This window comes from Puntigrus tetrazona, chromosome 2 (assembly GCF_018831695.1).
Source record: "Puntigrus tetrazona isolate hp1 chromosome 2, ASM1883169v1, whole genome shotgun sequence".
Classification (NCBI taxonomy): domain Eukaryota; kingdom Metazoa; phylum Chordata; class Actinopteri; order Cypriniformes; family Cyprinidae; genus Puntigrus; species Puntigrus tetrazona.
This window is the reverse complement of record NC_056700.1, coordinates 12,359,931-12,380,856: the sequence shown is the minus strand read 5'-3', so window position 1 is coordinate 12,380,856 and position 20,926 is coordinate 12,359,931. Positions and strand designations below refer to the sequence as shown.

Genomic DNA, 20,926 nt, shown 5'->3' with positions numbered 1-20,926 from the left:
CAGGAATCATGCTACTTTTGGATTTTATTGTAACGAATACAAACTTTTTTCTAAAAATCCACCACTTGATCCAGACAAAATGGCTGGTTTATTGGGAATTTGGTTGTGTGTGTATATATATATATATATATATATATATATATATAATTACATTAAATATAATGTCGAGCAGGCTTCGGTTACTTTCTATAGAAAACAAGTTGCATTTCTTAGGGGGAGCAAAAACAAATAATTTGGCTCAACTTGTTCATTATTAGCTCTTTGTTTATTGAACTTGTGTATAAAACAAACAATATTACTAGTAAAACGCTTTAAACACATTTATGACCATGAACATTGCCTTTCAGTAGCTCAATGCTTTTTCTTGATTTACCATTTGCACATAGCTTTAAACATGGGTATAATATATGAGACAGATATCATACATAACCTGAAAATTCAATATTCATATATTATTTCTAATGTAGCAGATTTTAATAGCACAGGGGTTTATTTGATAGGGTTTACAGGTGCATCATCTCTAACAGCTGAAAAAGCCTCAATCTCTTTAACGATTCTTTCTCCAATTATGCTGTTATTTGCTGCCAAGACTCTTCTAGACATCAGATCCATCGGGCCACCTGAGGACATTATTAGAAAATATAAACAATTGCACAACAATCATATTCAAATTCATTAAAACTTAGCATATATATATATTTTGGAAAATAAAAAACACTGACAAAATGCGACTAATGACATTGCCATAAGAGTGTCATCTCGAATTAAATCTGAAATTATACAAATTGTAATTTGAAATGAACCTGAAATTAAATAAAATAAAACCATTAGGAGAAAAAAAATTCAATTGTCCCTAAAATAAATAGCTAAACAGGACATTTACTAAAAAAATATAAATAAAATAATAAAACTGACAAAAGCACATAACAACCTAAACCAAAATTAAAACTCAAATATATAAAAATAAAAACTAACTAATGCCAAAATATCCCTGATGTAACATGATGTAACAACTTAAAGGAGCTGTCTTTACCTTCAACATCCATGAGAACTCCGCCTGCCTCTGAGACTATGACTGCCCCAGCCGCCACATCCCAACAGTGGATCCCAATCTCATAATAGGCCTCGACACAACCAGATGCTACCAAGCACATGTTGATGGCAGCAGATCCAGCGCCACGTATCCTTTAAAAGAGAACTGAATGAATATTCAAGAGGTATCTGTTGACACACATTACGGTATAATGGTAGAGAGTACACAAAAAGTAGTTGTAGAGACAAGCCTATTCCAATGAGGCTGCGTGTGAAAGAAACCTGGCACGTACCCATGAACTGGCAGGCATAGGATTTTCCTCATGCTAGAGAAAATCTTATCGACGGCATCAGGGTCTCTGTTAGAGCCAAACTCCGTAGCGATGATTGACTGGTTAATCTCTGTTAACGATATGGAAACAATTCGAGAGAACCGTGATGACTGCCAACGAGCGAACGCGAACCGCTCAGAAGAACGGTTACCTTTTTGGTCCGACACTTGCAGCGGCTCTCCGTTGCAAAATGCACCTTTCCCTTTTCGAGCCGTGTACATCTTGTCTTCTATGCAGCTATAAACCACCCCAAACTCTAACTGCAACAAGAAGAACGATGAGTCTGACAGACGCTCTTCCTACTGAACTTCCAACCTTCCAAAAGGCACGATAAATGAGCGAGAAAACAAAGTGGGAGCAGAGCGGCAGTTTCCGATCTCATCTCACCACGCAAAGATCTATTACCAGTGCTGTCACTTTGTTATTCTGAAATTAAAGAGAGCGCATTTGAAAGCAAATGATGCTTACTGTTTTGTTGACAGCGAAGCCAATGGATATAGCAACAAATGGATATCTGTACAAAGAAAGGAATATTTATTTGGTATAGCTCGTGCTAGAAAATGGAAAAGTCTAAAGGCAGGAAAACTCAACAGCTAACTGATTAGTTACACCGTGTCTCACTAAGGGTTTAAATTATTTAACATTCCTAACATATGCCAGTGAGTCCAAAAAAAATGCAAACAATAAAAATTCAACAATTTAAATATTATTACATTATTCGCATTTTATTTCTTTTTTCTTTCTATTATTATTTTGCATTGTTTTCATGGCATTTTTACTTTTTGCATTTACCTTTTTGTATTATTAGTAGTAGTCTGAGACATTTAAACTCTTGTGTACCAGTGAATAAAATATAAAAAAAAATGATAATAATTAATTACCCATGCACAAAGTTTGTGGTCCCATCCACAGGGTCAACAATCCATGTTGGTTTTTCAGTCAAAACACTAGGTTCTCCTGCAGCCACTGACTCCTCCCCAATGAAACTGAAACAAACCGGTCTCTTCTATTTACTTGAGATCCAACAGGCTCTCTCTAGGAAAGATTTAAAGGTCTTCCGACCCTGTGTTAGTATGAGGGACAAAATACCTGTGTTCAGGAAACTTCTCCTTCACTGACGTAATAATAAGTTGCTCCACATTCTGGTCTGTTTTAGTGACCAGGTCGACAGAAGAGCTTTTGCACATGATCTTCAGGTCATTCTGCAAAGCATCCCTTACCATCTGACAAGAGGGATGAAAAAGGTTTTAGTCAAAGTGACCTCAAATTACAAAAGCTATTAAAAAAACAAGAAGAAGACCGTTATCTCACCTCTCCTGCTTTCCTGGCCAGTGTCACAGCATGGTCCATGGCATCCAGCCAAAGGTCAGGCATCGTGCCGTTGTGCAAGGACCCTCTTTCTGATCAGACATTAAAAACATATTGCTGTCATTAATTTCAGACTGCAGCTACAGGAAAGCTGTAACAGGTTACACTTGATAAAAGCTGTCTAAAACCTTTTAGGGAGGCACTTTATGTTTTTGATTAATTCCATATTTTTACCACTTTGCTGGTAATCCCTTAATCCCTGAACACACTCCTTATATAGTGCTATTCCTATAAATAGGCCTCTAACTGCATCTCTGAACTCCTACCCTTACAAAAACTTACAATGGCAACTACAGTTTCAACCAAGATAGTAGTATAACCTGCATGATAATATTATCTAATAATTATTACATCATATATCCGTAACATTTAAGTTCCTTTTTAACAGTGACGGCTAGTAAAAAAGTCCTTTTTGTCATTTCAACACAATGTCTTTGTATTCTAATTACACACAATTACAACAAACCTTTTTACCAATGTTTTACAGATTAAGGTACGTTTTAGGGGCACTCCATTTTTTGTACAGATTAATATAAATCTTTTTTACACAATAGCCTAAATTTACTCTACGTTTAGACTATAGTTTGGCAATGAACAACAGGAAACCCAGTCATATCTGAAGGTACTTAAGCATTTGAAGTAATTTTATAGCCCATCAGCTACATGATTGAGCATACGTGTTCATCTTCATCGCAAATAATTATACGACTATGTACAACGACACATATGACAGATGAATTCTAGCTAGTCTTTAGTGAAGATAAGGTTACTGTACAGATCTGTTTCCTTTCTATAACGTTACTTGGCCATTTAATGTAACGCCAAATATAATAAAAAATATGCAAACAACAATGTTAAACAATTATGTATGCATTACGATCAATGCACATATATACTGACATCGAAACTTTTACAATAGAATACAAAATTCTTACCAATGACCGGCGAAATGAAGACGAGCGGTCAGATTGTTGTTTCCGGGTTCTTGGAGGACCAAACGAGATTAACCCTAAAACGTCTGGTTATTTTCAGAAAACAATGAAATATCCCACTGCCCCTATTTAAATGAGTAATAAATACTTTACAATTCAATGTTCCGTTTAGGAACTACAGGCGATTTTTTTGTTTTGATTTTTTTATGTTGCGCATGCGTAGTATGTACTTCAGTCATAATTATACGTATATGTCTTTCAGCATCCTGTTGTCAAAATAAAAGTCCATCAGTCCATTTTTTTTGTTGTTGACAGATTAGTCTTAAACAAAACCAAATAACACATTTTCATGAATGAAACATTAAGGTTCTTTTTACTTCCTGTATTGCTTTATTATTACTTATATTGAAATGGAGGTTTTCCTAAACTAAAAGAAATAGGATGAATGCTATGTGATCCTGTTGTACCCAACCTTTATTGCAGCACTCAAACAAAACATTTACAGTTGTTTACATATCTGTGAAAAGTCACCCAAAACTCCCTAAAATTGCATTGCCTCAATAACTTAAAATGAATTAGCCTATACAGCAGGATTTCATGTAAACCTCTGGATAGAAAGTCTTGAGTAAACCTCTGTTTATATCTGGATTTCAGTAAGAAACACTCCCCTCACAAATGGAGTTATTGCTGGTTGTGAGATGTCTGTCCTTTGAAGCACAACCTGTACTAAGGCTGCTATATCCAACCTTTCACATATGGCTTTGAGAAGTTAACACTTTCATAAAATTAATTCAATTTGACTTTAAAACGTCAAATCCTAGATAAAAGAAATCCTTAAAAATCCTATAAAAAAAAAATAAAAAAAAGAAAGAAAGAAAGAAAGAAAGCAAAAAGTTATTTACTTTGTAAAATTAATACCACTTTAAAAAATTCACATTGACTTCAAAAGTGTTAGGGGTCCAAAACACCCTTTAGTGTTGTAGAAAAAGAAAAAACAAACCCTAAAAACTATATTTCAGCCACTGTATGTGTTATGAAATCATTGTTTTGAAGAGATCTGCAGCATTTCCTAAAGTCTATCACAAAAACATCATCTATTCTGGCAGGCCCCATAAAACCACAGTGTAACAACATTACAATGAAAAAAATAATCCACAGTGAATCAATTCAGGAGCCAGGATTGGGTTTCCTTCAAAAGATCAGGCTTTCAATTTCTTAATCAACTACTCTGCATCAAGGGTGAAAGCTACGTTGTGGTATAATAAAAACCATGACAACATTAATAGTAAATACAAACAACTTTTGACTTACTATGATAATAAAAGTTAGAAAATAACCAGTCATCTTTTTTCTGCACAACAAAATTGTATTGCATTCTTACAGATGTGCCTGCAACAGTTGAAAGGGCCAGAATAAATGCACTGTGAAGTTATAGTACATAGGCAGTGCATGACATATGACAAAAAAATACATATACTGACTTGTGAAAACACTAGGTAAGTCCTTTACCCTGTTATAAAAATGAAACACTGTGTAAAGTAGGTTGTTCCATATTTATGTGGGCATCCTTCACCAGTTATTACATAAGACACCCATTAAACAACACTGTCTGTCTAATGCATACTGCACAGCAGCTGGAGTGTCTACCTGAAACAGCTTGTCAAATCATGAGCCTATTAAACAGGACTTGCTGAAAAAGGCAAAAGTGTAAATAAGTAATGGCGTGGGGGGGGGGCAATGCTATGCATCGGAGTTTAAAAATGTGAAGAAATGCAAAAACAATTCTCTGAGCTCTTAGCATATCACCTACAGTATTGAAAAAAATATCAACAGAGGTACTAAAATGTTGAACGTATGCTGGAAAGCACATAAGAAAACACTGTGAAAACATACTAGTGAGAAAAATGGCTCAAAAATGATTGTTTCACATACATTTTCAAATAGACACACACACACACACACAAGCACACACACATTCACTCCATACAGAGTTCACATAGCAATTATCTTGGTTAACCTGCCAGCATAAACTTGTCCTTGATATGCAACATTGGAAATGTAGACTCAATACATATTGGTAGTACAAAACCTAAGGGTAAAAATAGCGAAAGATCAGTGCAGCTTTGCATAGTACCTTCACATTAAAGCAAAACATCAGATTTGATGACGAGAGACACTGATTAATTCAGCGCCGAAGAGAATGTGAAGATCTGAGCTACAAAGCAACATGAAGGTGTTTGTACACACAGGACAGGAACTACAACCAAACTATTATCCATGATCATTCAAAAAAGGCTACTTCACATCTATGTTAGAGAACAGGGAGAAAGCTTTGTCTGTAATTACAAAAAAAGGGATTTGAAAGGGTCAAACCACCAAACAAAAGATGACAAAACATTCAAATAAATGTGTAAGGGAAATATTAGCGTTCTTGTTTTGTTTTTGTTTAACTCCATGGTGGGAATTGGCAGCTGCACACTTCCAGTGGAATGCCATGTGTTGCTGGTCCTCTCCGCATCTTACATACTGCCTAATGTTTTATGTTTCTGTAAAACACAAAATGATCAACATTTAACCAGATGCATGGTGTTTTGCTTTAAGTTGAAGCAGATATAACTGCAAGTACACTTAAAATTATAATTATGTGAATGCATGTTCACTGGAAGTACTATTTATGCAACCATATATTTGTTGATTTTTTTGATTTTGAATATCACTACTGAGAGAACCAACTTGCCTTAAAAGAACTTTATTGGACATGCAATTTTAGCATCTTAACATGCATACTTGAATGCAAAACATGGAAAACCAACAAATAATAAGTCATTAGAAAAATGAGTAGCTCTAAAAATAAATACGTAAATAAATAATAAGCAAATAATATACATAAAAGCTAAATTAAGTAAATGAAGTAGTGAACTGCATGACAAAAATGTTTGGAGTTTGGACAGATTTTGATTACCTGTGGGCTCTAATTCAATTTGTTCTTCTGTTTGGTTTATTTCCTCTGTTAAATGAATAAACACATTTATAAGTTAATAAAAGACAAAGATAAGAGACATTGAGCATAGATTGTATGATTCAACCATCTATATATATATATAAATAAATAAAAATAAAATAGAAATAAAAATAAAAATAAAAACTGAATTACCAACCTGCTGCATCCTCCTCAGGCTGCTCTTCCTCAGCAGCTACATCCTCTGTAACGAGACAGACACATTTCACAACAAAGTAAACATAGCTACCTCTTATATCCTTGTGTGGCGTCTTATATTATCTGATAATGTTAGCATCCACATTATTGCACTTACTCTACTAAAAAAAGACTTGGTATTATTTCTTGCTGCTGTATTATAATGTATAATACCCATCTGAGTGAACTTGTAAAAACAAAAACCTTACCCTCTTCTTCTTCTTCTTCTTCTTCTTCTTCTATATTTTCTTCTTCAAGCTCGGCTTCCTCCAACGTGGAGTCTTGTACTTCCTCTTCTTCTTGAACTGGCTCCTCGGTTTCCTCTATAACTTCCCCTTCTGTTACAGTTTCTTCTATAGAGACTGATTCTGATTCCTCACCTGCCTCTTTGGGTGTTTCTGGTTCTTCCACTGGTTCCGTTGTTTCAGTTTCCTCTACAGCTTCTTCTACCGGTACAAGCTCCTCAACTGTTTCTTCTGCCGGTTCAAGCTCCTCAACTGTTTCTTCTGCCGGTTCAAGCTCCTCAACCGTTTCTTCTGCCGGTTCAAGCTCCTCAACCGTTTCTTCTACCGGTACAACCTCTTCCACAGCTTCTTCTACCGGTACAACCTCTTCCACAGCTTCTTCTACCGGTACAACCTCCTCCACAGCTTCTTCTACCGGTACAACCTCCTCCACAGCTTCTTCTACCGGTACAACCTCCTCCACAGCTTCTTCTACCGGTACAACCTCCTCCACAGCTTCTTCTACCGGTACAACCTCCTCCACAGCTTCTTCTACCGGTACAACCTCCTCCACAGCTTCTTCTACCGGTACAACCTCCTCCACAGTTTCTTCTACTTGTTCAAGCTCCTCAACAGCTTCTTCTACCAATAGAACCTCTTCCACAGCTTCTTCTACTGGTATAACCTCCTGAACTGCTTCTTCTACCGGTTCAAGCTCCTCAACCGCTTCTTCTACTGGCACAACCTCCTCCACAGCTTCTGGTGCAGCTTCCTCTACTGTCTCTTCCTCCAACACAACCTCCACTGCTTCTTCCACCGGTGCAACCTCTTCAACTACTTCTACTGCCTCTTCCAGTGGTGCATCTTCTACTACTTCCTCTATTGATGCAGCATCTTCCTCCAACACTTCCTCAACCGCTTCTTCCACTAGTGCACCCTCCTCTGTTTCCTCCACTTCTTCCTCAACCAGTTCTTCAACTGGAAAGACCTCTTCCTCTTTTGCAGCCTCTTCCTCAACTGGAACAGTCTCTGTAACCTCTGGCTCTTCCTCCACAACTTCTGGTTCTTCCTCAGGAACTTCCTGCTCCTCTTCAACCTCTAGTTCCTCCTCAGCTACTTCGTCTTCTACAACAGCAGGCTCTTCTTCTACTTCCAGAGGTTCTTCTTCCATGGGAACAGGCTCCTCTTCCACAGTCTCTGGTTCTACAAGGGAAAAGCAATCATAGTAAATCTATTAAAACAGACTGTACTATGCTCTTATCGGTAGGTGCCAACACACACACACACACACACACACACACACACACACACACACACACACACACACACACAAATAACCAAACATTGTAATTTCAAAGGACATCATAAAAGCTGTACCAAGTGGTGGCTGAGCTGCTTCTTCAACTATGGTGGCTTGAATTTCTTCCTCCACGATAGATTCAGGAGCTGATTAAGAAACAGAACTAATACGCTTAGTTTGAAGAAACAAAACAGTCTGTTTTCTAGGTTGAAAGCCTTTAACACGCTTGTACAATAATGCCTTACTAAGATTTCAAGTTCAATTATACAAGTCTTCTGTAACAGGCCAAGTTATGTAAGAACTTTTGTGGTATGTGGTAAGACTTGTTCATCACTGGCGGGCATTTCGGTTATAAAACTGTCCATCAGAATAATTTTTACAGAGTACACAGGTGGCATACACACACACACACACACTCCTTATAAACGCTGTTAATATTTAATGCTCCACTCACTAGGTAAAGCCAACTCCCCTACAAACAAACATTTATTGCTTGATCTTATTTTTTGCAGATACTTTTAAATCATACTAAAAATATAGGTTTTGATGACAAATAAGTGTTTTGTTTTTTGCATTTACTTTCCTATTACATTAAATGTCTTTGTTATAAAACCCTGTATTTTAATTTTATTGACCTACAATGCTTATTTCTATGCATCAAATTCTCACTGCATAGCATCCTTATTTATTGCATAAAACCATGTATGATTCTACTTTACCTTCTTCCAGGGGTTCAGCAGGGGTTCCCTCAACTGATTCACTGGTCTCAATGGTGGTTTTATCTTTCAGCCCTGAGGATTTTACATGTGGATGTGCATACATGAGGCAAGTGTAGAATATAGTCACATAAAACAAGCCCGCTTTGAGTAGCATTACACAAGGTTTTTGATAACAACCTTATGACATTTGGTTTACTTTTGCACTAGAGCTTTTTTTTTTTTTTTTTTTTTTTTTTTTAATTTCTTACAAGCACAAATATATGCGTTTAAGATTTGAAACAGACCAACAGGAAACAGAAAAGAGGAAAAAGGAAAAGTTTATAGATATTATTAGAGAACAGACATGTCCAGTTTTAATACAACTGTTTGTTTTTCATCAACACTGAAAAGAAAAACACTCAAGGCACTGATAAAACAATCAGAGGATTCATATAGTTTATTGATAACACAAGAATGTTCTCTCTTATTAAAGTATCACTGCCTGTTGTATTTATTATAAAATAAACAAAATCAGAGGAACATCAATGTTTAAAACCCACGCTATATAGCTAGCATTTTGTAAGAGTAAACCAAATTCCTACCATCAAAACATAACAGACAGTTTTTAAGAGACATAAAAGAACTTCCACATGATGATCGGCATATAGCACCTTGTTCTGCTTTTGCTTCTACTAACCTCAACGTTCTGCTTAACATCTATTATCTCTCTCATAGAGATGAAAGGTCTTGCCTTCGGTCTACAAGGGGTGGTCTCAGGATACTCACAATGGCCTGATATCAAATTCAGCCAGTTGTTAAATTACACAGAAGACGAGAAGATCTAACAGTAGCCTTACAGTTTCTTTTTAGCTGCAGCCTTCTTGGATTCTTTGCCTTTTCCATTTTTCTCAACTTTTTTAGCATCGTCTTCAATAATAGGTTTCTCATGAGATTTCTTTTCAGCATCTGCCTTCACCTCATCCTTTTCCACCTTCTTAGTCTTCTTTGCTTCTTCAACTTCTACCATTTTCTCTCTTTCCTCCTTCTCCCTTCTAATTCTTTCCATGGCCTTTTCCACATCCTCTTTTTCTATTCTCTCTCCCTCTTCTTTCAGCCGAGCCTCAGCTCTCTCCCAGGCCTTGGCTTCCGACTCCTCCCTGATATGGTTCAAGGTCCTCTCTTCTTCCTCTTTGGCTAGGATGTTCCTCACTTCTGCCAGAGCCAATTTAGCTATCTTCCTAGCCTCCACTCTCTCGTGGATGATGGTGAGCTGCTGCTTCAGAGCTTCCCTCAGCTTTAACCCAACATCTTTGGCATGGGCAAGCTCTGGGGAGAGACTTAGTTTGATCATGTAATCGTAGTAACCAAATCTACTCACTACACACACCTCAAGCCACAACACAATTAGTTGTAAAGATGCAAATCATTTCTCATCAGAACTCACTCATTAGTATGTTTGTGATATCCTCCACACCAGTGGTTCTCAACTTGTTTAACTTGATAGCCCACCTATTGTCCAAAAGAATATTCAAATGCCCACCTGAACTGACCACAATTCATGTGATTGTACTGAATGTGCTTCAATAAATTCTTGGCTTATGGAAAAAAATAATTTAAATCATTTAAATCTTCCTATGGCTCCCCAGACAGTCCTGGATCCCAGAGTGAGAATCACCACTGTATACAATATTATTAGAAGATTATGCGTTTAGGATTTTTATAACAAGTCCACAGTAACCTAATATTATTTGCAAATAGCCTCAATAAAATATACACAAGACTTACATTTGCATGTAGCTCTTTGTTAAGTCATCATTGTCCATGCAGACTCAAATCCCAACTACGAAAGGTGGTATTGTTAAACACTCCTTGGTTAAACAGTCAGCTCAGTCATGCAAACAGAAACAAGTTGATCAACTAAATTCCTTCCAAGATCCCAAACCATACTAGAGGCTAGTCTGCTGCATGCATTCAGACCAAGTGTGCAAAATACCTCCTTTTCTCCTGGAAACCTCTTTCTTTTCATCTAGTTTAAATGAGACAGAAAAATAAAGTCAGTGACTGCTACTTAATAGTTGTCCAATGTAGGTATAATTCCTAAATTGAGGTCTTTATAAATTTCCTTGACGCTCATTATGTTACAGTATACAGTCCATTAACCCATGTCTGGCCTGATTCAGTTGTTTGAGTCATATGCAATGCTAGACGGAAATCCCAGTAAAAATGATTTTGTAAAAAGAAAAAAAAATTATAATAAAATACAAAAATCGCCATCTGCAAGAAGTGTTTTTTTGTACACTATTTGAGGATAAGCAAACTTATTAGCAGATAAAAAGCCAAATGACACCATTTACTGAAACATATGGTAACAACTGCAAAATAACCCAACCGAAAGATCTGAATTGTTACATTTACCAAAATAATCAAGTAAACTCTCCTTAATAGATTTGAAGGTATCATTGTGATATAAGTGGTATTAAAGAGAGTGAAAATGAAGGATTAAACTCTAATACACTTCCAGACACTAAAGCACTAGCAGCCATTTTGGCATATAATTCCTGCATACAATACTTTTTGCATACCAAAATATTTAACATTTCACATTCATAGTTCTCTCAATTCCCTCCTAGTATTAAAGAAGTCATATAAACACTGTATTACTTATCAGGCACACCTTTCAGGTGCTTTAGATTGGCAGGTAGGAACTGATTGTTGACGGTTACAGAACTCTGGGGTTCAGGAGACGTTTCCTACACACGCCACTGAACTAGTTCAAATGAAAATTCTATCAATAATTACTCATCATCGTGTAGTATCAAACCCGTAAGACCTTTGTTCATCCCCAGAACACAAATTAAGGTAGTTTTTGATTGAATCCAAGAGCTCTCAGGCTCTCCATAGACAGCAACACAACTGCAGTGTTCATATAAATGTAGTAAGGACATTGGTAAAATAGTGTGGTTCCTGCGGTTCAACTACAATTTTACAAAGCTGTGAGAATAATTTTCCCTGCACAAACAAAAGAAAAACAACTACTTGTAAATAAATCACAAGATTAGCACTTGCTTCTCCTTCATGTGAACAGTGCTTTTTTATTTCTCATAGCTTCATTAAAATATGGTTGAACCTTTGATGTCACATGGACTAGTTTATCAATGTCCTTGCTACATTTCTTAAGCTGGGAACACTGCAGTTGTGTTAGGGTCAGGGTCTGAGAGCTCTCAGATTTAATCAAAAAATAATAATTTATTTGTATTCCCGAACATGAACATATGTCTTATGGGTTTGGAACGACAAGAGCGAGTAATTAAATGAAAGAATTAAAATTTTTGTGCCAACTAACCCTTTAAATCATCCACACATCTGTTTAAACCATAGTACAACTTTCCTGCCTGAATTTTGTTAATTGAGGTAATACTGCAGGGGTGGTATATATTCATACTGTACATCTAAGTATCATTAATCTCTAAATCTCTGATGAAGGAGAGCAAAGACAACTCACATGTAAATGAAGAAACAACAACAACAAAATAACTGACAATGTCATAAAACTGCCTATTCTGTATTGAGCAGTAAAAAAAGAAAAGTTTAAAAGGGATTATAAAACACGTCTTCGCTGAGTTGAAATAATTGCAATAATATAAAATGGCTCAAAACAAACTACTCAGATCCTAAAGCCAGAGAGAAATTATAATCAGATTATAAACAAGATGTCACAAGTACAGTGTTAAACTGCAAGACTCAAATAGAAATACATACTGTTGTTCATGATATAAGGGAACTGAGGCATGCAGCAAATGTGATATGTTCAGCTTACAGCACTAAGGTCAAATGCAAAAAGGTAAATAGAGTATTAGTAGTTGGAAACAGCTGTTGCAAAAGAGCTGCAATGAAGCATAAACTACACAAGTTCAATATTTACAATTATGCAAATGTTCATAAATGACATCATCTTCTCAAGAGTTCACGGGTCCCAAAGTGACTGTTGGCGATCTTCCCAACAAAATATTTCTTCAAGTGTTAGGAACAGAATCAAGTCGTCAAAGGAGCAAGTCCTCCTCTAATAAAGTGCTTCTGTCACAATTGCGGTAGAAAACACGACTATTGATTTTGAAGGCCTAAAATAACGCATGTCTTTTGGCCCTGAACCCCTTCAGTCTGTGACGCGCCAGCAACATCCTCCGCTGCTGCCTCAGTTTCTTCATCCTCTAGCGTTTCAAAAGGACTCATTATGTCATAAAGGAAGGTGAAGAAACCTTGAAACCAATCAGTGCCCTCTTCTGCTAAAATATCGAGGACTTCCTCAAGGGAGTCTGAGTTTTCTTTGCTGCCATCTTTGGTCAGCCCTACGCAAACGGGAAAATAAGGAAAAAGAGAAAGAGAGGGAAAGAAAGAACAGTGGGAGAGCAAGAATACAGAGAGAGGGGTGTGTTGGTTTGCAAGGTTTAGTAGATAAGGATTCAGTGCTATTAAAAAAAAAGAGGGTAGAGAGGCTATTAAAGCATAAGATGAAGTAAAAAGGAGAAAGGGGGCATGCATGGGAAGGACTAATGAGGCTGTTTTGTTAAACTACATGCTAAACGAGAAAATAAATATTTATTCTCTCTCCTTAAGACGTGACTTTGCCTTAAATGTAACATTGGCAAGTTGCTCTAATTTTCAAACTCATGCAATAAGGCTCTAAGCTCTCGTCACCACTTCTTAAAAGGAGTATGTCGTTTCAACAAAATGATGAAAGTACCATGCACGTGCATCTGTCTGATTTAATTCGAAACTGCACAAAAGTGAACCAAAGTCAGTCATGCAAAACATTATCTGGTAAAAATTTCTTTGGAAATCACTGCACTTGCCTAGTAGTACTTTAGCATCTTCCACATCAAAGTCTCCATCACCGTCAGCATCATAGGACACGAGTTTACCTAGTGAAGTAAAGTGAAACTCATTTAGTCATTTGACATGGGTGATCCACTGTGCCATATAAAACTAAAAGTCCTAAAATAGTGCTATTAAATGCATCTTTTGTCTTAAATGAGATTAATAATTTAAAGATATGTCTTTACAGGAAACCTTGTACCATTTTATAGAATTCTTTAGCAAATAAACCTGCATGGTAACACATTACAACAACGTTCCTCATTAACAAACATCATGACGTTAATATTTTATCAAATTCAAATGATTAGAAAATATACACTACAGTCCAAAAGTTTTGGTGTCCTACTTTTTCTTACTTTTTTAAAAAGTTGTGTTTTATGCACATTGAGGATACATTATTTTTAAATAAAAAAAAAGTAAAAACAAAAAAGCTGTGAATTATTACTACTACAATTTAATTTATTCCTGCAATGGTAAAGCAGCTTTTTTAACATTACTTTAGTCACATGATCTGATATGCTGATTTGTTATATTTAATCAATCTCAAAAACAGTTGTGCTGCTCATTTTTCTGGAAACCGTGATACCATGATTTTTATCCAGGATTATTTGACAAAGAAAAACGTCAAAAAAACAGCATTAATTAAATCTTTTATAACATTACAAATGTCTTTACTGTCACTTTTGATCAATTTAATGCACAAAATGAATTTCTTACAAAACAAAATCTCACTGACCCCAAACTTTTAGAGTACATTAATACAAACTACATTTATATAAAAGTATGAAAAAAAGTTACACTAAAACAGAACTAACAATCCAATTCACTTCCCTACTGAAGATGAGAGGTTCAAAGAAATGAGGTTTTTAGTTGTTGATTCTATTCACTGGTTCAGATGTCATACCTTGTAATACCTCTGAAAGATTATAGCGCAAGTCCTTTGCTTTGGCTGCATGCAAATTAAGGCCAGATATACAAAAACAAAATTACACATGACATTTAGGTAATAAGTTATTTTAAAACTATAACTATTTATAAAACATTCCGAACGAAGAAAAAAAACAAAGACTCACCGATTACACCTTGATAGTCAACAAGATCAAAATACACCACAGCTACAGACGTCCAGACACCCAAGAGAGCCAAAACCATGAACCAGGTAAAAAACGAGGTTCCTCCTCCAACCTCTGCCTTCTTTCCATTTTTATGTGCCTGTTGTGGCTTGGCCTCTGAAAGATAAAACGATAAGATTATACACAATTTCAGGAAAAATGAATACGACATTTTATTAACAAAATAAGATCAATGCAGCCCCGCAAATCCCTCACGTGAACGAGGAATGAATGCTCAAAATTAAACCATAACCTTGACAGTGAGAATAGTCCTGTGGCATCAAGGTGCACACAAGTATTTCCTCGAGGCCACTAGTTAATTGACTATGCAACATTAGCTTTGTATCTGGAAAAATACTGGAAACTAAATCAATTCGTTCTATATTCAAATGCTGTATAAGATCCAAGAGATTTCTGGTTTAGATGAAAACTAAATTCCTGCAAGATGTTCAAATATTTCACATGAAATCACATCTATAGTCACAAGGTGACAAAAGTGCAGTTATTCTGAGGTCTGTTGACACTCCTAGAACCGCGGTATAAATACATCTGCATTCAAAGCTCTAGTAGGAAGAATGAACAGGTGTTTTGTCCGCTACGTTCTGCTAGGTCAAACCACACATTTGTTCATGCGCACACAGCAAACGGCAAACATTAGTAACAGATATACAGAGAGAAATAACAATGCTAAAGTGGTACTTTAAAGTAGTTTCTACATGTGTCATATATATATATATATATATATACTGATTGCACAATAAAACTTTATAACAATACATTTTTAAATCCACTCTCCTACTTCCTCCCAAAAAAAAAGTACAAGGTAAAAAAAAAATGTATAATTTTTGTTTCTCATATACACAAAATACAAACTGACCATAAAAATAAAGTATTCAATAGGATTGCACTCATTTTCAAATGTTAAGGCTCTCTCACAGCTCATTATTTGTTGAAATGTCATCTCTCGTCATTCAAAAGTTATTCTAAATCAAAAATACTATACCGGTTTCTTCGTTCACCACCTTGACCTCTGCATTCGGCTCCCCCATTCCTCCAAGAAACGTGGGGAAGAAGAGAGCGTCTTTCACCCCAATCCTACCCCAAACCCCTGTACAACAGCAGGTCTCCTGCCTTTTTGTTCCTTGTGAATTGAGCCGGAACTTAATATGGAACTCGACCAGCAAATGGATTATTTTTAGAACTGTCCGCTTGAAAGCCAGAAAATCTCAAGCACTCATACGAAAGGGTAGAGGCAAATCCCGCTCCATCCTGCTGTTCTTAGTCGCATATATCAAAAGCTGAAAAGGCTGAATGGTCTTCCAAATTACTATACTTAACAAAAGAGTAGCACATAATAGAGGATACACTGCTTCGCCACATACATGCATTTTAATGACACGCAAACTTTGGAAAGCGTTTTCCAGCCTCCAGGCAGAGGAGCGTTTAAATCCTGGCATGTGACTCTCCAGCCACAGAGCTATTTATTTTCCATACAAGGACCGGTCTCCCGAGTTTCTTGATGAAATAATAAACATGTGGCAGCTTCTGCAAACTAGCCATATAGCTAAAACAGAAAAACTTGCATCAAACTATCATCAGCAGCAAAGTAAAACAACCATGATGCACTTATGTAACCCTCTAGCTTGATCAAGAATATCACTTACTTTAAAGTCACACGCAAACCAAACTGCATTTTTAAAACTGCATAGATTTGGATTTGAATCTTTTAGCTATCAAAGCTGCATGCAAAGTGTGGAGACAAGACACGCCCCTCTAGACACATACACACACACACACACACACTCTCTCTAAATCTACACAGTCAGATGGCTGCCATTGTGACTTAATCAACATCTTCCCCTCCCCCGTTCATACCAGCAAAAACAGTGCTTCAAACGCTTTTTGTAACTCATGTTATGCTTTTGTCATTGCTTCGACTATGCCTTTATTGCACACAATGTTCATTGTCCAGATTGCATAACATTGTAGTGGAATGTGTGCTTTGAATCACTCTTCGTCAGTCGTACCTACACACCCCACTGAGTAAAGCAAGCAGTTGCCGTCTGGTCAGAGGAACAAACCCTGGACATTAACCCTTTATGTGATCTTATAGGCATATACACCCCCGACTGGACCAACAAACTGACACTGCATTAAAACAATAGATCATACACTGGTTTAAAAGTCCAGAGAGTTGCCTGATGTCACAACAGAACTTCAAATACGTTACAAATATAAGCATTATTGCCATTCATAAGAAAATGTAGACTGAATAGTTGCTTGTTAAAACACACACACGCTCTTCGCTCTATGCATGAAAAATTAATATTGAGTGGTGCACATTACAATTACCAAAAACGAATAAACAACCACTTTCAGAGAAATGCATTGGATTAAATGCTCGTGGCAAAACAATCATGCAAGGTTATTTGAAAAGAACACTGGAATCAATGGAGAAATGCTTGAGAAAAAAAAAAGAAAAAAAAAACAAGCACGTCACGACAGGCTGTCATTTCTTTACCATTTCTGTGGCACTCAGCAGGTTATTCTGTCCAGCTGAAATGTTCCCTGGAAGCAACGATTTTGACATTTGATAAAAGAGGGCATTGCACCACATTCTGAACAGCTTTGTTTTACAAAGAAATGCATTATCAATGCATAGTGGTTTTGTAACGGTTACCCTTCAGTAGAAATTTAAATGGGTGTGACTCTAGATTATTATCTTTACAGGAAAGGATTTCCATAATTGATAATGAAACACAATGAAATGTAGTATTTTATTGAAGAGAACTAGTATAGATTATAGCAAATAACACCAAAAACAAGTAAAAAAATGTTGTGTGTTAAGGTATACAGTTCTGCTTGATTGGCTAAAAATATATAGATAATCCACCACTATAATTCAGGCTTTAAAACAAGGCAGCCACAAGATGAATTAAGCTTTTCCATGAACAAAACAGGCTTTACCATGAACAGTAGCTAACAAATACAAATAGAAAGTGCACTGTGGCCCAGACAAACAGGTTTACACACAAAACACAACTCAAAACGGTTCTACAGTATAACTGTATGTATGCAAATATACATTTTAGCCCTAATTAATTTAACCCTTACATTTTACACCGTTTTTTCGGTTAATTTTAACCTTTTTACAATGTCGAGTCAGCACATACGATAAACACACTCGTGTCTAAAATTTGACTGTAGTGGTTCACATACTTTCGCCAGTGCGATAGTTAATCTACCACTCTTACGTAATAACCACGCAGTAATAATAGCTAATGTTAGATAGCTAAAGCCAAGGCCTAGTTAGTTAGTAAACTAGAAGCGGGGTCCTGAAGTGTGGCAGACTTTTCTTTTAATTAAAGCGTGTGGGGACATGGGACCCTGGAGGCCACGTGTAACCCCTCCCACGCTCTCCCAATATTGACACGTGAGCATTTAAGAGCTCGCACTGGGGCAACTGTGCAAACATTTATCCGAAAATATAGGTCATTTGTTGCTGTCGGAATTAACAAATAGTACGATAAACGAGGCCTTGTGGCGCTCGTGCAAGTACGACTGAAAGCATGCAGAAGTTCTGCAACCATTTCGTCCAGTTTTTTTTTCCAAGTGCACAGACAAGTTCGGAGGCTTTAAAACGCCTCTCTTTCGGACTGAAAAGTTCTTACTCGCTCGGAATGTAGCAACGATTAAAAAACAGTTTGTGGCTGCAATGTAACGCAACTAACGTGGTTTACATATCACGACCGCAGCCGACTCGATACATCGGTCTCATTCTTCTTATTATACTTGCTTAGAATTTCTACACATGGCATTTAAATCAGATAAACAAAAACCAATCTTGCCGCCCGATTAACTTTCAGGCCTTCGCAGAAATGCACGTATTTTTGACGACAACATATAAACACACACACACCTTTTTGACTGGTCCCTTTGCGTTTTTCTTAGCCATTGCAAGTGAAAGTTCTTCGACGTTGCTTGTTGTGTAACAAATGAATTGACTGTAATTCCAGTCTCAGCTCTGGTACTGATGCCCTGCAAAAAAAAAAAAATCAAATCCCTATGCTTTCATACACCGAGGCCCACAGCAGCCCGGCCCCCTTTTGAGCGACTGAACATTCAGCCAATACTGTCTAGCGAAAGCCGCTGGGGGCGGGGAAACCTAAAATATCGTCCAATCGCTGAGCAGTGACCAGTGACTTATTCAATCGTGTGGATACCTGCGAGGTAAGACCGCCCAGTCTTTTCCTGTTTTTTTCTGCCAGCACTGGAACGTGGCAAGATGGAAGGTCCCACTTATCGCGAGATCCGGTCCACGTCCTTTCACACAGTGCTAGGAGTGCAAAACAGTCCACAACGTTATCATAATTCTTATCGTTGCGCGTAACCGGGGAATGATTTAGTCTTGTGCCCCATATAGAGCTTGCGTAGGTCGTGATTGCCAAAATTACTGCAGTCTGGACTATGGAAGTAAGATCTTTTCTGCATCCAATTTCCTCGCAAAAGTAGCCTGTTGAAAATGCACAACGAAGGAACCGCAGTTTAGTTGCACAAATTACGTTACATTATTTTACTAAATACTTTGTCTTAATGGTTCTTTTATATCGTGGGAGTGAAATTAACTACGAAAACTGTGACTTTTGTCTTGGTACAAATTGTTCCATTGCCTATACGTTGTGCCCCACCCCCTTTTCTGCTTTTGTCCACCTCATCCTTAACTGACTGGTAGTAGTATGGATAATAGTTGCTTGTTAAACACACACACACACACGCTCTTCGCTCTATGCGTGAAAAACAATATTGAGTGATGCACATTACAATTACCAAGAACGAATAAACAACCACTTTCAGAGAAATGCATTGGATTAAATGCTTGTGGCAAAACAATCATGCAAGGTTATTTGAATAGAACACTGGAATCAATGGAGAAAAGCTTGAGAAAATTTTTTTACAAGCATGTCACGACAGGCTGTCATTTCTTTACCATTTCTGTGGCACTCAGCAGGTTATTCTGTCCAGCTGAAATGTTCCCTGGAAGCAACGATTTTGACATTTGATAAAAGAGGGCATTGCACCACATTCTGAACAGCTTTGTTTTACAAAGAAATGCATCAATCTAAGGTTAACCTTCAGTAGAAATTTAAATGGGTGTGACTCTAGATTATTATATATAGGATTTCCATAATTGATAAACATCCTTAACTCACTGGTAGTAGTAGTATGGAATTTTATGTGTGGTTAAAACATACAAAGTTTTGTGATTACCCAGTTTAATACACTTGAAAAATTACTCTTTGTTTTGTCAAAAGCTTTGGTCCCGCTTTATATTAGATGACCTTAACTACTATGTACTTACATTTAAATTAATAATTTAATGCAATGCACATGTTGTGTACATACGTTTTTACATTGCATTTATATATGTAAAAAAATAATAATAATTCCATCTGTAACTATTTACATTTATAATTACACTGTTTATTCATTCTTTACATCTTAACCAACCCTCAAACCTACCCATACACCAAACCTGTATCTAACCGTGTCCGTATCCCACCTTGATAGCAGCAGAAGTGTTTTGTAAGACTAGATGAACACAAAAGTACATAGTAATTATTATTTTAATGTACTTACATTAAGGCCAACTAATATAAAGTGTGACCAAAGCTTTTTATAACACGCATGCATGTCAATCAAAATTACAAAAATATTTTAAAGCAAGATGAACTTTGATTTATTTAGTTCTGTGTAACAGGCAAAATTAGTTTTTTATCCTTTCAGTTGAGGAATTATTTGTCCCACATGTTTTCATGGCAAAAAAAAAAAAAAAAAATCAAGATAATTATATAACCTG

General features: G+C 36.6%; 3 protein-coding genes across 5 annotated transcripts; all 3 read right to left on the bottom strand.

The window, feature by feature from the left end:
• Positions 1 to 246: 246 nt before the first annotated feature.
• impa1 (inositol monophosphatase 1) lies at positions 247 to 3,900 on the bottom strand. The gene is made up of 9 exons (XM_043217968.1): positions 3,668 to 3,900; positions 2,676 to 2,764; positions 2,454 to 2,587; positions 2,246 to 2,350; positions 1,833 to 1,878; positions 1,516 to 1,624; positions 1,326 to 1,434; positions 1,034 to 1,185; positions 247 to 620 (listed from the first exon to the last, which is right to left on the bottom strand). The coding sequence occupies exons 2-9, from the start codon at positions 2,736 to 2,738 to the stop codon at positions 490 to 492; spliced, it is 849 nt and encodes a 282-aa protein (XP_043073903.1). The 5' UTR covers positions 2,739 to 2,764; positions 3,668 to 3,900; the 3' UTR covers positions 247 to 489.
• A 220-nt stretch (positions 3,901 to 4,120) lies between these two features.
• On the bottom strand, positions 4,121 to 19,137 carry asph (aspartate beta-hydroxylase). 3 transcript variants are annotated; one of them, XM_043260495.1, is made up of 10 exons: positions 18,990 to 19,137; positions 15,031 to 15,188; positions 14,862 to 14,906; positions 13,933 to 14,001; positions 9,104 to 9,175; positions 8,462 to 8,530; positions 7,070 to 8,287; positions 6,823 to 6,867; positions 6,627 to 6,671; positions 4,121 to 6,210 (listed from the first exon to the last, which is right to left on the bottom strand). In XM_043260495.1, exons 1-10 carry the CDS (start codon positions 19,022 to 19,024, stop codon positions 6,203 to 6,205), a joined length of 1,764 nt encoding a protein of 587 aa, XP_043116430.1. In that variant the 5' UTR covers positions 19,025 to 19,137; the 3' UTR covers positions 4,121 to 6,202. The 3 variants fall into 3 exon arrangements, with proteins under 3 accessions (XP_043116430.1, XP_043116421.1, XP_043116439.1); XM_043260486.1 differs by lacking the exon at positions 18,990 to 19,137 and adding an exon at positions 16,073 to 16,230 and having other exon boundaries at positions 15,031 to 15,186; XM_043260504.1 differs by lacking the exons at positions 14,862 to 14,906; positions 18,990 to 19,137 and adding an exon at positions 16,073 to 16,230 and having other exon boundaries at positions 15,031 to 15,186.
• LOC122360148 (myb-like protein X) lies at positions 9,405 to 11,108 on the bottom strand. The gene has a single exon (XM_043260516.1). It carries the CDS (start codon positions 10,431 to 10,433, stop codon positions 9,936 to 9,938), a length of 498 nt encoding a protein of 165 aa, XP_043116451.1. The 5' UTR covers positions 10,434 to 11,108; the 3' UTR covers positions 9,405 to 9,935.
• Positions 19,138 to 20,926: the final 1,789 nt, after the last annotated feature.

What these genes read in the sequence shown, in the direction of transcription:
- impa1 (XM_043217968.1), bottom strand. Translation starts at nt 2,738, where the DNA reads ATGCCTGACCTTTGGCTGGATGCCATGGACCATGCTGTGACACTGGCC. An exon ending in TGGCCAGGAAAGCAGGAGAG is followed by an intron (nt 2,588 to 2,675) that starts GTGAGATAACGG and finishes CCCTCTTGTCAG; the next exon opens with ATGGTAAGGGATGCTTTGCA. An exon ending in GCTTCGCTGTCAACAAAACA is followed by an intron (nt 1,625 to 1,832) that starts GTAAGCATCATT and finishes TTCTTGTTGCAG; the next exon opens with TTAGAGTTTGGGGTGGTTTA.
- LOC122360148 (XM_043260516.1), bottom strand. Translation starts at nt 10,433, where the DNA reads ATGATCAAACTAAGTCTCTCCCCAGAGCTTGCCCATGCCAAAGATGTT.
- asph (XM_043260486.1), bottom strand. Translation starts at nt 16,118, where the DNA reads ATGGGGGAGCCGAATGCAGAGGTCAAGGTGGTGAACGAAGAAACCG. An exon ending in TCTTTCAGAGGTATTACAAG is followed by an intron (nt 14,002 to 14,861) that starts GTATGACATCTG and finishes TTACTTCACTAG; the next exon opens with GTAAACTCGTGTCCTATGAT. An exon ending in TGCTGAACCCCTGGAAGAAG is followed by an intron (nt 8,531 to 9,103) that starts GTAAAGTAGAAT and finishes TTTCTTAATCAG; the next exon opens with CTCCTGAATCTATCGTGGAG.